Source organism: Colias croceus, chromosome 20 (assembly GCF_905220415.1).
Source record: "Colias croceus chromosome 20, ilColCroc2.1".
Classification (NCBI taxonomy): domain Eukaryota; kingdom Metazoa; phylum Arthropoda; class Insecta; order Lepidoptera; family Pieridae; genus Colias; species Colias croceus.
In genome coordinates, this window is record NC_059556.1 from 5,920,710 (window position 1) to 5,938,336 (window position 17,627).

The 17,627-nt window shown below is 33.2% G+C and overlaps 3 protein-coding genes across 4 annotated transcripts in view; 1 reads left to right on the forward strand and 2 right to left on the reverse strand.

The window, feature by feature from the left end:
• LOC123700898 (tRNA (adenine(58)-N(1))-methyltransferase catalytic subunit TRMT61A) overlaps positions 1 to 9,113 on the reverse strand; it is a 62,275-nt gene extending 53,162 nt beyond the window's left edge. Inside the window, exons 1-4 of the mRNA XM_045648266.1 lie at positions 8,861 to 9,113; positions 8,431 to 8,587; positions 7,864 to 8,006; positions 7,178 to 7,307 (exon numbers count right to left, since the gene is read on the reverse strand). Of these exons, the coding sequence (XP_045504222.1) occupies positions 7,178 to 7,307; positions 7,864 to 8,006; positions 8,431 to 8,587; positions 8,861 to 9,055 (625 nt within the window). The 5' untranslated portion in view covers positions 9,056 to 9,113. The remainder of the gene's footprint in view (positions 1 to 7,177; positions 7,308 to 7,863; positions 8,007 to 8,430; positions 8,588 to 8,860) is intronic.
• A 300-nt stretch (positions 9,114 to 9,413) lies between these two features.
• On the forward strand, positions 9,414 to 12,541 carry LOC123700636 (mediator of RNA polymerase II transcription subunit 24). The gene has a single exon (XM_045647879.1). It carries the CDS (start codon positions 9,561 to 9,563, stop codon positions 12,495 to 12,497), a length of 2,937 nt encoding a protein of 978 aa, XP_045503835.1. The 5' UTR covers positions 9,414 to 9,560; the 3' UTR covers positions 12,498 to 12,541.
• Positions 12,542 to 12,900: 359 nt separating this feature from the next.
• LOC123700637 (neuronal PAS domain-containing protein 4B-like) overlaps positions 12,901 to 17,627 on the reverse strand; it is a 101,299-nt gene continuing 96,572 nt past the window's right edge. For both annotated transcript variants that reach the window (XM_045647881.1, XM_045647882.1), the window contains 3 exons: positions 14,278 to 14,604; positions 13,565 to 14,166; positions 12,901 to 13,393 (listed from right to left, as the gene is read on the reverse strand). In XM_045647881.1, the coding sequence (XP_045503837.1) occupies positions 13,347 to 13,393; positions 13,565 to 14,166; positions 14,278 to 14,604 (976 nt within the window). In that variant the 3' untranslated portion in view covers positions 12,901 to 13,346. The remainder of the gene's footprint in view (positions 13,394 to 13,564; positions 14,167 to 14,277; positions 14,605 to 17,627) is intronic.

Below are 17,627 nucleotides of genomic sequence, written 5' to 3' on the forward strand. Positions count from 1 at the left end.
TCTATTGTCTGAAGCTGTCGTTGTGAACTTTATCTTAATTGACTACTATTTGATTTAGTAGCACAAATTCGACAAACTTTATATTCTATTAAAAATATGATGCAGGTCTTTGCTGTAATAAAAATAGAGATCATTGTTGTTTGTCCAAATGCAATCAGATTGAAATGAGGAAGGAACTCGTTATTTGCATAATTAATAATTCGGCAGTGAGTGTAGTTACATGGTTCTTATTCTTTAGGGCATAGGGTATAGAATTAAACTGTTTTCTTCTAAAGGTTGTGTATGGCGCCTAAGGGGACAAGCCATGTCATGTAGCCATTATATATGACGTGTATTTGGAAAGTAACAAGGATATAAGATTTTTATCAAGGGAGTGCTGTCTTGAGTGATAGAAATATGTTCTTAATGTTTAATTTCCTTGATCGTTATCTTTAATTGCTGGTTTTGATAATTAAGTGTTGTTTTAATTTGTTAATCGCTCAATTAAAATTGACAATAACCTTGTCTTTCATTACCATCTAAAGAATGTTAGATATCAATCATGTTGTTCTTGATTGCATTGTATTGAAACTTAAAAGGATTGAAGCCAGGAAAGAAGCAAAGCATTTGCTCTCGGGGCTCACTGAAAATCGGTGCTACGATGGTTTTTACTTCACAGATGTTCACCGAGTGACTTCCCCTTTTAATGGCATCATGCTTCACCGACTACACACTTCAATGTGTATTTTTAATACCATATAAGTATTGTTTAATTGTTTTCATAATGTCCTTGTGAGGCTGTGTGCCATTAAATAAACGTTTTCTTTCTTTCTTTCAAAGGAAATTATTTATTGTATTTAATCGTTACATGCGTAGAGCGCAAATTATATGGGTCGTATCTGTCTCTTAAACACTTCTCACTGTATATATATACCTCTGCAAGTGATTACCGCAATGGTACGATAACATGCATACATTCTAAGATCCTATAATAAATCTCATTCCGTCCCCGTTACATTATATCAGATTCCTAAAGTGAAATCGCATGTCCTCGTCCTAACATTAAAGTAAAACTCCAATAACTCATCTTAAAGTGCAACTAATTATCAAATTGTACACAAATTACATAGCGATTGATGTTTGATTTATTAAAGGTAAGGATTTACATTGGTATTGAAATTCTACGCTGTTATCTGTCAGCAATAATTTAATAGCTCGCTAATAAGGCCACGGTTATTTAAACCTTTATTAAACGCTTATAAATATAGCTTAAATCACACGTTCATTAATCATGCAGATTATATGTTATCGAATTACACGATTCGTTAAGATTGAATGCGATGAAGGAAACATTGTGTTTAATCAAAATGAGAATATGTAACTTTTTTATACAAACAAAACCACGAAAACGAAATACATAAATTTCATATCTTGAACTGCAATTCCACATAGTAACATAGTAAATTATTTAGATAGATAACAGACGTTTTCGTTTAAAAAAATCATTCTCGCTCGTCCACCAATTAATTCGCGGTAACATACCTAGCTCTACTTACTACAAAAGTACATACCTATTTATAGTTTCGTTTCTTCGTTTCGTTTTCTTTAGTAGGTATTTTATATATAGATTCATAAAAAATAAAAACTTAATATTGAATTTAAGGTATCATACATTTCCAACACTACACAAAATATGCCTTTATTCATAAAATAACCATTGAACATCGCAATAATGAACATCGAACCGGTGAATGATATGACAAGTTATAACTTATAAGATATGTGATAATATTGTCAGGCGTCGAAAGAGCTGCGTCAGCAATTGTCAGTCACGATGATGTTACGTAGGCTGGATTTTGTCGCGTGCCCAATCTTATTTGGAATGGGCTTATGTTTCAGTTGAATTGATTTGTACTCAAGGATGTCGAATTCAATATATGATTCAAAATCTTCGATAGCTCGTCTCTACATTTTGGCAAAAGAATTAGAATATTTGCACTTTGTTGTCTAATAAGCGTTCTTACTTTCTGTAATAACGGGGTAACATACTTTTGCTGTTAGTAGGATTAGTAGGATAATAAAAGTCCACTAATTTACCATTATTGAGCATAGCGGTGAAAAAAATGTAAAAGCCTCTTAACAGGCATCACAGTCTACTCCAGGAATATAAATAGGCTGCTGATAATTATTAATTGAAATTGGGAACGGAACCACCACGCTACACAAAACACAAGCGGCGAGCGAGTCGAGCCCGCGTCATTAGCAAAACATCCAAATAAAGCAAATGCAAAACAAGGTACACGACATCAAAAATCCGATGTTAAGCACGGGACAGTCAGAGTGTCCAACAAAAGGCGCCATTTCTCACCCAAAGATAACGTCCCCGTTGCGACAGTTGAGCTAAAGGGCTGTCTTATTAGACTTTCGTTCGTTCTACGTCTAGACCACCATGGGAGAGGGTTCAGTTACATTGATATGTCATGTTCCCCACTTGGACATTTGTAAGTGTTCTAAACGCTGCGATTAAGCTTAGACAGTGAGTGCAATGGGAACTGCATTACCTCTACTTTGTAGCCCGCTATTTATTTTAATTACTTTGTTTCTGAGCTTGGGCTGCGATGTTTTTAAGTCGTGGAACGTTCCCGGAGATAAGTGAGTTACTTTAATGTACTTTGGCTAGATTCAAGAGCTTGGCATGATTTGTATTGTTTCACTGAAAAGTGCTAACTTTGATACCAGTTGGGTAGATATCATTTTAAGGGAATAAAACTTCTTGGTTATTCGTAATAATCAAAACTAAGTGCACTTGCTATCTAATACAGTCGGATAGTGTGGTTAAGTTCAAGAAATGGGACGACAATGACGACGACAACAACAAATTCTCATAGATTACATTTATATATAAATTACATTTATATGTATATAAATAATACTTACAAGATCTCATTTTTCTTCAGAGTTCAGACCATGCTATATAATAATGTACCGTAATAATACGAGTATATATACCTAAGTAAAAGCATGTTTTTTAAATTTCTAATAAAATTAAATTTATATTTGGAGGATTGCGATTTCATCAAATAACACATAGAAATTACCTTTTAAATACTAGCTATAGTAATATCCATCGGACGTATTGTATTATTTTTCGTAGCTAGAACGTGAAATCCCCTATTATTTATAAACATACCCACCATTGGATTTAAAGAGAAAAGTCCATACATTTGTTAGCCATTGTTGCCTTGGGCATAGCGTCCGACCATTTATAAGTGGGACATATTTGGACATCGGCCGACGGGTGATAAATAACGCCATAGAAAAGAGTCTTAGCCGAATGTATCTGTTCGATACGCTGATTGTAGATATTTAACGGCCATTGTATCGACCTTTATTACGTATCGCTCGAGATATATCACGTTCAACGTTCATAAAATTACATAAGCCGAATGTACTGTGTATGTAATTGCTGAATTGTATTAATTTAGTATTTTGTAGTTCAATGCTGTTAATATTGATTTTTTTTAATGTATGAACTCGTGTAACAAGATACTTGATACGATTAATAACTTTTAGCTTCACAAAAAATCTGTCTTACCCAATAGAAGAATATATATTCTAGCTCTATATGACACTTATCGTATAAATAATATTTAATATACTTTATTAGCTATCATAAACACACACTCAAATTGAGATAATAATAAATATTATAGAACATACAATAAATAATAAGAATTACGTAGTAAATTATAAACGTTCCCAGAATAGGACTACGACGACGCCTTCAAGTTTTACATAAATACGATGACAATTCTCAAGAAAATAATAACAATGCTACATGCATAATTTATTATTATACATTGATCACATTTATGTTAGCACGTCACATTTTGTTGATGGAATTACGTCAACGGCATACGCTAATTTGCTCGCATTATATGCAAGTTGTATGCAACGTAATTGTTGTTATAATATTGCTATTATATCTCCATTACTTCAGGTGTTGCGAATATAGTCTGTGTTTTAATAATAATGGTGCCAGTGTACCGGGTACTGTAAACTGTTTTATTAGTGCCCACCCTGCCAGGCCCTGATTCAGTAATAAGTAGTAGTGTAGAACAATCTAATCTATATTTTAAAATATTTATGAGTATCTATGATTGAAAGGATGTAAATAGAAAGGTTTAAGTCCTAAAAAAACGATACACAAAAACGATATCGGCTATTCGTGGAAACTTCGCACATTGGTAGATATCTATTTATTTTGATTACTGATATAGGTATGGATTTTTTAATTTACATATCTGATACATGAGTTAAAAATTGCAAATAGATAAAAGTTGTAATGATAATAAATGCGGCACATACAATCATCGCGGAAACTTTTTCCAAAAGTATATATTTTGAAACCTATAATAACATTTGGCACAAGTCAGGATCACCAAAAACAACACTTAACGTCATTATAAACAGTACCTATTACATCAATAGAAATATAAAATACACACGAATCAAGAGAGCCCTCGACCTACGTGTGTACCTACGTAATGAAAGTCAGGGCCCTCCGCAGTACTGCGGCGCGTACGCATCGCAATCGATAATTGGGCTGACGAGTAGGTATGCGATCTTCCACGTAACCGCTGCTTTACGCACTACACTACAAAACTGGCGTATTTAAATATTGTAAGCGAATTAGAAAAACATGTAATAATATGTTTGGTAGATAACCAAAATATTAAGACAGTTTCAATGCCAATGTACCTAGCTAAGTTTTTGTCTCGCAAAACACAAACTGTTATTCAGCTTAATATGCAAAAACTTATAAATTATCCAAGTAATCTTAAGTAAAAGACAAACTTTTATTAAATCAACATAACTTCTAGAAGTCTTAGAGAATTCATAAAATTTTAAAATGGTATTCTAATTAATTTAGGGACTTAACATCCCACATAATATGAGGGCATATTATACAACAACTGCTTTTACAAAAATGCTTGTTATTCGAGCAGCGTTTTAAATCACAGTGCGTATCTTCAATCGATTGGAAGCGTAAATATCGGTACTATTTAAGGAACCATATTGGAAGCAATCTAATGACCTATAGTGAGTCATTATCCAATAAGCGTATGTAGGGAACGAACGGTCCATTTCTTACTTCTTGCTTTACGGGACATTTTTATTATGACATTCAAAAGTTATACCGACTTACTTGCATTCAAATAGAATGAGATCTTGAGTTTGTTACTAACTAGCATATTTAATCGAATATTTATATGAGAATGAGTCTGGTTGTTGATTAGCCATGGAAGTATTTAGAAGTAGGCAGAGGTTTAATTAGTTAATTGATTATATAGCTTTGCAAAGGACTCTTCATAGATAGGATCTCATTACAATGCCCACAAACTTATTTACCTCATTGAATGAAGGTAGTAATAAATAAAAAATATATTACGCATTTTATTCTATGCGTTCATAATTTTAACAGCTTTTTCGAAGTGGTTAGAGTCGACATAGCCGACATTGAAAATTAAGTCTTTTCTTCACCTTTCTCGTTCATATAATAACCAGAACTGAACTTACAGAGTAACTAGCTATTTAGTTATCTGAGGCTGAACAGCGAGCGAGTAAAAGTTAATACTGTTTCTAATGTACAGCGATATCTTTGCAAATCTGAATCAGTAACTAGTCAAGACTGCTTAAGTTCAATGTCGCTTTGACAATGGCCAGCTTAGCTGAGTTAAGAGGCCTCAAGGATACAAAAGTAAATGTGTCATTTGTTGGTGAGTGGCTGCGATGCATATCTTAGTTTATAGGGGACTAATTAGACGGAATGGTTGCGAGGGCTGATTGGGTTTGATAAATAAAGGTCTTGGTAAGTGCTCCGCTGTAGTCAGCTACTGGGAGACATTATTCAGAACTAATCTGTGCTTGTTGGTTGGTTGCACTTCGGATATTGCCATTCATCAAACAATTTATTAATACGTAAGTCTGTAATGGTTTGTTGTTAGGGAGCTTAGCGTAGACTTGAATTTTTATGCTTTTAATAGTCGTATATAGAACCAGCTATCCACCAGCGGCTTTATACGCGTAGACAATGAAAATTTCCTATGGGAATGATATGCTTCCAAAAATACTCACATATAGGTAGATATATTATTAATAATGATAATTTTATTCCTAATTCATATAGCTGGATTGTGTACCTATACTACGATAGAGCTACGATAGAGATTGAATGGTATATTGATGATTAAAGAATTTTTATAGTCAATTATCGCATTTGCAAGAGAACTCAAGATAAATTCCTTAACTTCCTATTCACTAATCCTATCTTGATTCTAAAATCTTGTAGGTTTGCAATTAACCTAATTCCTAGGGATGTCCTGACAAATTTTGTACGCATATTTATATAATAGAAAACCTTTTTAAAATATTGGTATAAAGTATAAAGCTTTTAGTATTATAAGCGACTTCATAAATGATCAAAATAATATATTTGGACACCAAACTGCACCCAGCCACCCACATTATTTCGCCAACCCTCGCGTGACACATTGAAAGCGATTAATCGATTCTAAATTCGTTATCTAGCCCAACAAGCGTGTCTAATGAATAGGAACGCATAACTCAGAGATCGAATAATCGACACCGAGTGATCAGATCGCAATCGATTCTGTCGATTTATAACGATCTGCAGTTTCCTGTAGATAGGTTATCTGGCCCGAGCTTTGCTTTACTAATGTAAGTATCGATGTAACTAATGCAGATGAATGATAATGCGATGTGTATAAACTTATCAGAGTAACAAATGCGCAGTTATTAACGAGTTAACATCGCCCTTTCGCTGGGATTAATTGAAACGAAGATAGGCACTTGTATCTTTACGTAATTAATTTTAGATTTACATTTATTGGCAGATACGTAATAGATATATGCCAATTATGTAAATAATCTTTAAGGATATGCATGAATAAATTATATGTGCAAGCAAATGATAATAAAAATGTAAAATAAAGTACCTAATTGAATTGAAAAAAAATAGGTGTATATTGTCGTAGCGTACACTTTACCAACCTTACGGCGAGTACGTGACAAAAAAAATTGAGACTTCCAAATCATAACAAATCCGACCTATTCAAAAAGGTCCCGTATTTTGATCTAAATTAACGTTTAAATTAATTAGTAGCTTGTAACCTACCTTCATCTTTGATAGCGCTAACTGCGTGCGGAACGCCGGCCCACGGCTTTGGCAGGTCCAAAAATACTGCGTCGGCTTTGCCATTTAATTCATCTCCAAAACCCTGCTCAAGAACGTCCCTATGTTGTGCCTATAGAGATGGGAAGAAGTGCTAAATGAGAATTCGAAATATAATAAAAAAAATAATTAGTTTAAATTCAATTAGTTTAAATCATTTAAATATTATTTTTATTTATAATAAAAAAAATTTAGTCCATGTTAAGCATTTAAATATGTATATAAAATATTATTTTTATTTCTGCATCCCATATCTCACATTGGTACGAAGCATAAGTTAATGGATTTTAAAATTAAATTTTTTATCACAAACAGCTTGTACAAGAACGATAGTGCAATGAAAATTTTATTGTTTCTTAATATTTGCTAATATTACTAATTATATTTTTAACTAGCTTTCTACCCGCGGGTTCACCCGCGTTGACTAAAACCTACATTATATACTAAACCTTCCTCTTGAATCACAAAAAAAAAAACCAAATAAATAAATAATAAATAATATATTTTATCTATTAAAAAAAACCGTATCAAAATCCGTTGCTTAGTTTTTAAGATTCAAGCATACATAGGGACATAGGGACAGAGAAAGCGACTTTGTTTTATACTATGTAGTGATTCATGTTACTCACCGTCACATACTCCGCAATACCATGAGCTTCAAACTCTTCCCTAGCAAGTTTGGCTCGATGGTCATGGAAGTCGAACGTGTAGACATGACCGTTGGGACGAACGCGCCGTATTAACGCGTGCGTTAATGAACCACTGCCTGTTCCTGGTATTTATTTTTGTTTTAATATCGGTTATGAATAATGATATTAAATATTTAAAAAGTACTTCGATAATGAGAAATTTTTTAAAGAATAGAAAAATTGTGTCTCATGATATTTTTTCTTATATTCAACTTGTGTTTCTGTTGTTTGATTTTCATATAGTTTTCTGGTGTATTGGATTTTGATTAATTTTTTATAGTACCAGAAATTCTGAATTTGTTCAAGTCTCTTAAAAATAAAATTAGTTACTATGTAGAACAATATTTTAAAAAAATTAAGATAAGACAATTTTTTTCTCCATGAAAATATTAAATAACAATTTAATTTTTTTAACATGTCATTTTTATACTGTGTTTCTAAAGTATGTGTGATCAATGATAACTACCAGTATATAAGTAGTTACTAAAACTCAAATAAAACAATTACCAGCTTCAATAACAACAGATCCGGGAACTAAATCAAGCTGCAACAGAATCATGCTAATGTCCGGTGTGTATATAATTTGAGTCCGATGAGGTAATGTCAGTGACCATAGCTCCGGAGTAGGCTGTAGAACATGACCCCAGCCTTTTGATAATTCTACCTATATCAAAAATTTAATAATTATTATGAAAAACTTATATAAAGTACTTTCTTGTAACCATTTAAATCCTTAATTTTAATATTACTTCATTAGTTTTAATGTTTTAAGTTAAACAATTTGAGTTATTGTTAATTTTAAATATTTATTTTACCTCCACTGCGCAACACCATCGTTTAATATTTAAGCAACAAGATACAGGTTAAACTTTAGGTTAGGTGAAAAATATAATAAAGTCCCCATTCAGTTGTTGTTAATGTATAGAAATAGACTTACTCGACTGCCGTATTCAACACCTATTAGATTTCTCACTTTCAATGCACCAAAAGTTGTTTGATAAACATTTTCAACTATTTCGCCTTTCTTATTTGTAATTTCGGGTCGCACTTCTATGGCGTGTAGATTATTACTTAGGTACAGAATAACTGTATCACCTTCGTCGATTTTATCTTTATAATTCTTAAAACTCATTTTTAAATTACGTTAAAGGTAATGTTATTTTATAGTTTGTAAACAAATATTATACTCATTACATGTGGAATTGACATTGACTTTTGTGTCAAAATAATGGTCAAAATTCAATATGTAGCTGTCATCGTAAGCAGATTATTACTACATTTATTAGGTATTCAATTGTAAAACTCATTTGTTAACAAATTTTTATCATAAATTAAATATCAAAATTTCAATATTTAGTTTAATTAAACGTGATATAATTATCCAGAGGAACACATTCAGAGCTTAGATTCAGAGACATTTTTGATTTTACGCTCATGTTGTCAATCGACGCAATCTGTCATCTGTCAATTTACTGTTATTCAAACTTCAAAGGAGTTTTCGCTTCGCTAGCGTAAATTTATATTATTTAACATTTTAACATAAATTAATAACTGAAACGATATGAACATATTGAAGAATATTTGATATTAGTGTTGTGGCTACATAAGGATCTAAGTTTGGTTTAGCCGTATGAAAGATGGTGACAATGGATGCATCTAAAATGACGAGTAAAACGAGTTCATTGAAGGCTTTAATATTAAAAGCTTGGCGTGAACGATGGACTGATATTCAGTGGGGTATCAATATTAAAACGATACTACCTAGAGGTGTGAGCGGTGACCTGTACAATCTTGCTGATTGTATTCTTCAACAAGCTATGGTGGGATGTGGTGCTAACCAGTTAGTGATATCTTACTTGAAACATTCATTGGCCTCACATATAGTGTCTTACGCTGCAGTGTTTCAGAGGATAGCAAAGTTTGACTCTTTTCACAAACCACATTGCATACTTAGCCTACTGGAGTTTCTTGAGAGTTTCATTGATGGAATAACATGCCGTGGGAAGATGGAGGAAGAAATATTAGCAAATGCTGTTTCATCTATTATACTGTGGCTTTTGCAAGTATATCATTATTCACTGAGTAAGTACCCATCATCAAATCCAATTCAAAGTCAAGAACTTTTAGAGAAGTCTACATCTTTACTGAATTCCATAGTACATTCAGATTTTTTGCTAGCTATGTTCTATTTGGCTAAGCAGAATGACCCAGACGAGTACAGTGAAGTTACAAAGAAATGTCAGGAAATCACTGCTTTTATGATGATGAATACACAATTCAAAGCGCCTGTTACTATACATGATACACTACAAAAGATATGTAATATGGATGTGGATAAGATAGCTCCTTTAAACAGTAAACCTGAATTAGTTTCACACTGCCTACAAGCTCTTATTGCCATTCATGTGCTGGCTAATCCAAGTGCAGATATGCAACAACTATCAAACCAGCTATTGATGGTACAGAGAATAAAAGGATTTTCTCTATCAAGACTATACTGTGAATTAATAAAAGCTTGTTTTGTTTCACTCAATGATGCAAGCAATGATGCCTCGAAACAAGCATTATGGGCTGCTTTTACTTTCCTAAAAATACCACAAGTTATTCAATACCTTCACAACACATGCGGTACACCAAGTAAAGAAGGTGATAATTCAGTGGAGATTATAGAAGCATTTGAAAAGTTATTACAAAGTTCGCCTCTACTTGATGTTGTAGATGCCAAGAATTCTTGCAATTGCGTAATGTCATTGTTAGAACCTTTGTTAAAGTTAAATGTTTTAACGGAGAATCACCTGTCATATTTTAATCAAAAGCGAGAAACTAAAGATGTTAAATTGCAAAAGTTGGAGCCAACTGGTTTACAGGGATCTGTTCCGTCATTCATTACAAGGGCTGAACCCACTTTAGCTGGAATACTAAAGACAATGGGAGGAGATTTCCATAAAACTCAGGAATCATTGTCAGTGATGCTATGCCAAATAGTTGGAGGTACTACATTAGATACTATTATAGCAGTAGCAACTGTAGAAGGGAAACTGAAACTGTTTGTATCAAGACTTATTAAGTTCAATGAATTTGCTCTAGTAGCAGCCAGTGAGAAAGGAGCATCTCAATCAAAAGTGTATATTTTTGATATATCATTCTTAATTCTGTGTTCTATTGTCCAAGATTATGGTGTGGAAGCTGTCTTAGAAGAAAATGGTGATTCTTTCTTTGAGCAATGGGTCAGAGATTGTATGCCGCACAAGGGAGCATATAAATGTCCAAACCAGATCCTGCAGAAATGTGACCAGCAGTTAGTGGACATTTTCATTCATCATCTCAGTGCTTCTGATTTTGATTTCAAAAATACTAATTTAAAACCGCATGACCTGTGTATGAATGTTAGTGGAGTAATGAAAGAGATTCTATTTGCCTGGGAACAAGGATCAATTTCTATTGCAGATGTGAAAAGGATGCTTGATTCTATGAGACAGAAAATGGCGTCATTAGCTGTGTGTGGTGCAGTGTGGCTGTGTTCTTATCTCAATGTTGTTCATCAAGATGCTTTATTAAAACCTATAAATATGGTGCAACAATTGATAACACCTCCAAATGATGTGGAATTAGCCCAGATTGACAATTTTAAAGAGCGTGCAATTTTAATGTGTCAGATTATAAGGAAGATGCAATATGATGTACATCCACCATCTGTTCCTAAAACAAAAGCTATCACTTCATCTCATAGCATTATTTCTCGTCAACCAATTTTAGAACAATTACAAGCAATATGGGAGGATGTGAAGACAAGGGGATACCTGCATATTGATGCTACTCACATAGTGCAAAGTCTTTTAAACACTGCTGGCCCTGTGTGGTTTGTGTCTAACTTGATAAAAGAAACCTTGAAGTACAGGTATCAAGATGACCTTAACCGATCTGTAGACATAGTCCTTGCAATGTTTCATTTGGATATCGAGAGATGTACAGAAGCATTGCTACAGCATGTTTTACCACAATATTTGTATAATGCCAAAATAAGTGAAGAATTAGTTGAACCACAGTCTTCTATACTGGCCAAGTTGTGTGTATACTGTATCTTTGCTGCTTTAGGACAAAGTACGCAAATAAAAAGCCAAGGTTCTAGAAAGCGGCGCCATGATGACGCGGATGATTTGGATACTATGTCGTCCAGCAAATTGAGAAGACTTAATGATAATTCATCAGATGCCATGTATTATTCTCAGGGGCAAAGTTCATCTGGAATTGTGTTAAAAGAACCAATGCAGACATGTTTGGAAATGCTTTTTAAATCATTCTCTCAATTGGCGGGAAAAAATGGACAAGTTACTCCGCAAACACAGTTTATTTTCCAATTTTTAGTTTATATAATTCAGTGTGGACAGGACAGAGCACAGTTGGTTCTCCAGAAAATGCCCAGTGAATTGGTTCCTATATTGATTAAAGCGCTTCCGGAAAATTTTAATGTTGGATTAATTCTGAGATTGTATGATTTAACTACTGCCTATGGCAGGAAAGATGCTGCTAGAGATTTATGTCTATTGCGAAATATGCGCTTGAGGCCTGAATGATAATAATATTTATGTTGGTTTAAGAAATAAATAAATTAAATATATTGCCATTTTTTCATTCATACTGTTATAGGATTCAATAAAAAAGGAAAGGATTGAGGAGGAATAAATAATAAAAAATGTGTTGTATTCACAATGCTTTATTTAAAATTTATGCAACTTGAAGTAAAATAAATTTTAATTTATGTTTGTTTTTACAATTTAACTAAGTATTTATAGATTTATAACATATTCCAATCATCCATTCCTAAGGGATGATTGGATCATATCAAATGTACTCAAAATCACGGAATATTTAAAATTTTAAATTAACACAATTCAATTCAAGAAAAAATCACTTTCGATATTTTTTTGTTGAAATATTAATTTTTACAAAAAAAAATCGGAAATAATATTTCATAGTCGACAATGGATTTTTTAAATGTAGGTATAGTTATATTTTCTTTTCTAAATGGAATGTAAAATATGACTACTAAACTAAAGACTAAGTACAAATTCAATACCTAAATATATGAAAACCAACAATTGCACAAAGGGTGTAGAAATAAATGTGCCTTAAAGAAGATTTTAAATTATATAACATTATTTACAGTTTATATTACAGTTCATACAGCATTCACATTTAATGTGATGTATAACTTCAATGGACGGTATCGTTACATTTTGTACATTTATGTTATGTAAAAATAATTTACAACCTACTTTTATTTATATATTATACAAAATTCTTATAAACACGAAGATCACAGGAGAGTTCCAGAACATTTATGATACATAAATAATATCTAGTTGTAAAGGTAACGAACAAAGTAATTTACTATATATTGATAGGTATAATTTATGCTATAGTTATAACGCTGGCTTTTTGGCACCTGGTGAATCTGGGTGGGGCCCGTCTGAAACAGTAAATTAATATAGGCATGGCTAAAATTATCAATAGCTTTAAGAAGACGCTGAAAATTCGGCGATTACTGCGATACATTCTGGTAGTTAATTTTGTGGTTTTCATTTCGATGTAACATGTACAATGTAGGTACATTATTGTTCTGGCTGATAAATAAACTTACCAATTTGTCTTCTAAGAATTTCTCCTTCAACTGGCGCTGCGTGTTCAGGCGGAGTTCTACTGACTCTCATTGTTAAGCTTAATCTATTAGGATTACAGTTCTCATCCGCCGTTCCATCCGTATTCGGAAAAGTTGCTCTTTGATTTCTCCAAGTTTGCTGATAGGAACTTTCGGACGTTACTGTACTACATCTATTGTTAGTATGAGGAACATACTGTTCTGGCGACCAGTCGAAAACAAAAGTATGGCTATAGTTATGAGTATATGCTGATGGCGTTCCAGAAGGCGTAGGTGGCGTCGTTGTAGCGTAGGGGCTTAAGTCTTGTTGGCAAACATCTGGAACTTTTTGTAACGCCGATTCAGACCAAGTTGGACTCGGATTCCACTGATCAATCATCTCTGATTCCGGCGTATTAAAATTTTTTGAGCCTGGCCTCCGACTCACGATCGCACCTGCTACTGCAACTAATGTATCTCCACCAGAGCTATTTACAAAACGAGGCGACATATTAGGAACAGGTGTATTTGGCTTTTCTTCAGATTTACTTTTTTTCTTGACATTTGGTTGTAGTCTTGTATCTTCAATTCGTATATTGGGATACCTGGAATGGAAATCTACAGTTAAATTTACAAAGGATATCTGATTACGTTAGGGTCAGAAGTCGCCATATATTTTATGAATTCTTATAACTGCTTCCGATTGTTGGTCTTACCTGCTGTCTTGAAGTGATACAGAATAGTCCACTGGGCCATTGTCTGGTCTCTCGTACGCATAGTGTATGGGTGTCAAATGCGGAGGCACATGTGGTATATGCGGCTGGAGGTTTGTATTGGGCATCATTACAGGTTGACTTCCATTTATGCAGACAGGTGGAGTTGGGGCATACTGCATCGCTGGTGGGTAAACTTGTATATCGGGAGGCGGTGGGCCATACATCCTTGTAGCGGCTTCGTATGCCAACCCATAGTGAAGTTTTGATTGCACTGCATAATAATGGTACAGCCACGGATTCGCTTTCATAACGGCTGCTTCTTGTTCACTGTTGACAAAATAAAGCAATGAAATAAAAAAATATAACGTTACTGATGCCTGCTTTTGTTATCTACATATTGGTATTTTAATGTAAGTTTTATAGGTACCTAACAATTTTTTCTGAAGGAGAAATTCGCACTTACATAATATTAACAACTTAACATGTTTTGCCCATTAGTAGGACTTCAGAATGGGAACCACTAAAGTTTAATGTTAATATTAAGTAGCAAGGTACCAGGAGAAAAGGGTAGATCCATATGCGTAAAACGTGTATTATGTCCATCTATAAAACTTATTGCTCCACTTTTTATAAGTCGTTTGCAGACAGAGAATGTACCTATCGTTAATTTTATGTTGTCTATGTGTTTTGTAAAGTACCTATGTAGTGCGTAAGCAACATGTTAAATTAACATTAAAAATGTTACTTTTTAATCTTTTCCATAGATAATTATTTATTATTACATAATTTAGAGACGACATATTTTAATACATAAATATGGTAACAATCGGATTGCATACCTAGGTATCTAGATATACATAACATATGTTATCTAGATAGATAAGATAGATAAGATTCATTTTTTTCTCGTTTCTATAGGCTGCATAATATACCTATTATGTGTTCAATGCCTACAGTCTACAGTTTAATGTCGTCAATAATAACATTCAATTTGACGATTGTCGAGAGATAGGTATTTGTGTTTAAATCGTAATAATATAACCTTTAGCGTTAACTCTAGCGTAAGAAACCTTTAAGATAGTGGATGCAGGGAAATGTCACATAGTTGGACTTAGTCCTGGATCTATATAGGTAGCAACTGTTCGGTACTGTCAGTTACAAAAGTAACATTCGTACGAAACAAAATATGTTCAAATTTTAAACAGGCTAAATAAATTAAGGCTGGTAATAAAATTAGGCTTCGTTGTGGATTGAAAAGATGCTCTATATGCTCGATATCTATATTGCAAAACCTCATAAATTTAATATATTAGATATACATTTCCTCCTGGAAGGATATCAATAAATCGAGTTCATTTAGCATTTGTTTTCAACAGAACAATCTACACTAAACAAAGCCAACATGCCAATCTCCAAATACCGAGTAGGTAGGTAGTTACTAAAAGGTTCAGGGACTCTGTTAAAACATCTAAATGTTTATATTAAGCTCTGGATGCGAATGTACGTCAAAGTTGAGATTTGGACGGAGGACAAATCGCTTTAGCATTGCATTAGGAGATAGCTGGTATCAAAGGGTAAATGGATAAAGCAACGCCGTACACACGTTGTGCATAATGAACTTGACCTTCGGGTAAACGTGATTCATTATACTTCCAGCTTTGATGTCTCTTGATGCTCATTTTACCTACCGCTATAATTGTGGTGAGTATTGTCTATTCCATTGTTTATTTTATTGTTAAGTTTAGTGGTACCATTACTAATAGAATTAGAAATATTAATTCAATAAGAAGCTAAAAATTCAAGTTCGCTTTTATTATTCCGCAGACCAAGGTGGAGTTCAGACCGCGTTTCGATATCTCGCATAAAACGTTATAATAACCATAAAATTTGTTTTAAATGAATAACTTAAACGTACTTTAAATACTCGAGATACCTATATTTCATTCGCATAAATTTTAATTGTATGCGTAAACAGTAAACCGGCTGGGTCTAGCTATGCATAACAAAGTTAATGGAATATTGAGGAGCGTATAAATATGGCCGTTTCCCGCCAATTTGCGTCTGCTTCCTCTGAACGCATAAATCTTGCAGACATGACGTAGGCGGTAAACATGATGACAATTTGCGTACAGACCTCTTATAAACGTATTTTATTTATTAAAAAGATCTACTCAATTCATATCGCACGGAGAGGCATAAATTCATCTCACGTGAAGCTTTTATAAGCGCGTCGTTTTTAGAACATAGGTTTCGTAAGAGACATGAAAAATAAAGTAATTCTAAATGTACTTACGTAAAATTGAAGTTAAATTCCACTATCTACAATTTTAAGTCAATTCCATGGAATGGATAAGTGTAGGTACTTTTTGCATTTTATAGAAAATCTTAGTACTTATATTATTTACCTTTACATCCTAAGTTTTATTAGAAACGTAAACTGTTTACTATTATATATGTTGGTGTCAGAAAGATAAATAAATATATTATGTCGAAAGAGCTTATGTCCAATTATCTCGTGTTCCTATACCTGTATTGGGTGTTTCTATAAACTTTATAGTGAAATAGTATTCAGGTACTATTTCTCAGTAGTTAGGCGACTTAAACTATCACCTAGAACTAAATCTTCTTCGAGAATACAGAAGTTATATCCTCGGTACATTTTACGTAATTTAACATCTATGTTTTAATTAACAAACAGTTTTGCATCTAAATGCAAATTACAAAGACCTTTAAACCCAAAGTACCTATAATCTTAATTGGTCGCACAAATTTACTCCTAACTATTAAAAGTTATTCTATGAACCTAATTTATTTGACGCCATTAAAGCACACACTATAACCGGAATGTTATTCCCCACATACTGCTTTAATAAAAGTGACAGTGTTAAAAGCACAAAGCCAAAAGTTGCGCCAGACGCGTGACAAATGACGTAATCTGGCAAACAATGCAGCCGAGCTTGTAAGCATATCAGAGGTGTACCAAGAATATTTGTGGTCTAAGTTATGGACGATGATAACGCTTAACAAAACCACAGCACTCTAGTTCAATATAATTCATACAAATGTGAGGTGAAGTAACAAATATTAGGTACCTATAGACAGATAAATTACTTATTTGGTGCAAATACCTACATATTTTATTTGTGTATATTTTTCTCTTCAGTGATAATCAAGCAGGAGGTATTTGAAATTTAAAATTGAATTATTGAAAGCTATTTTTGTGTTATAATAACTATAGGTACCTATACCTAAGGTTAAATCAAGAAACGATTTTTCTGTTTACCTAAATTTTAACAATGTAGAATTGTTTTGAAAGAAATCAACAATTAGGTGCCTATTTTACTACTGCC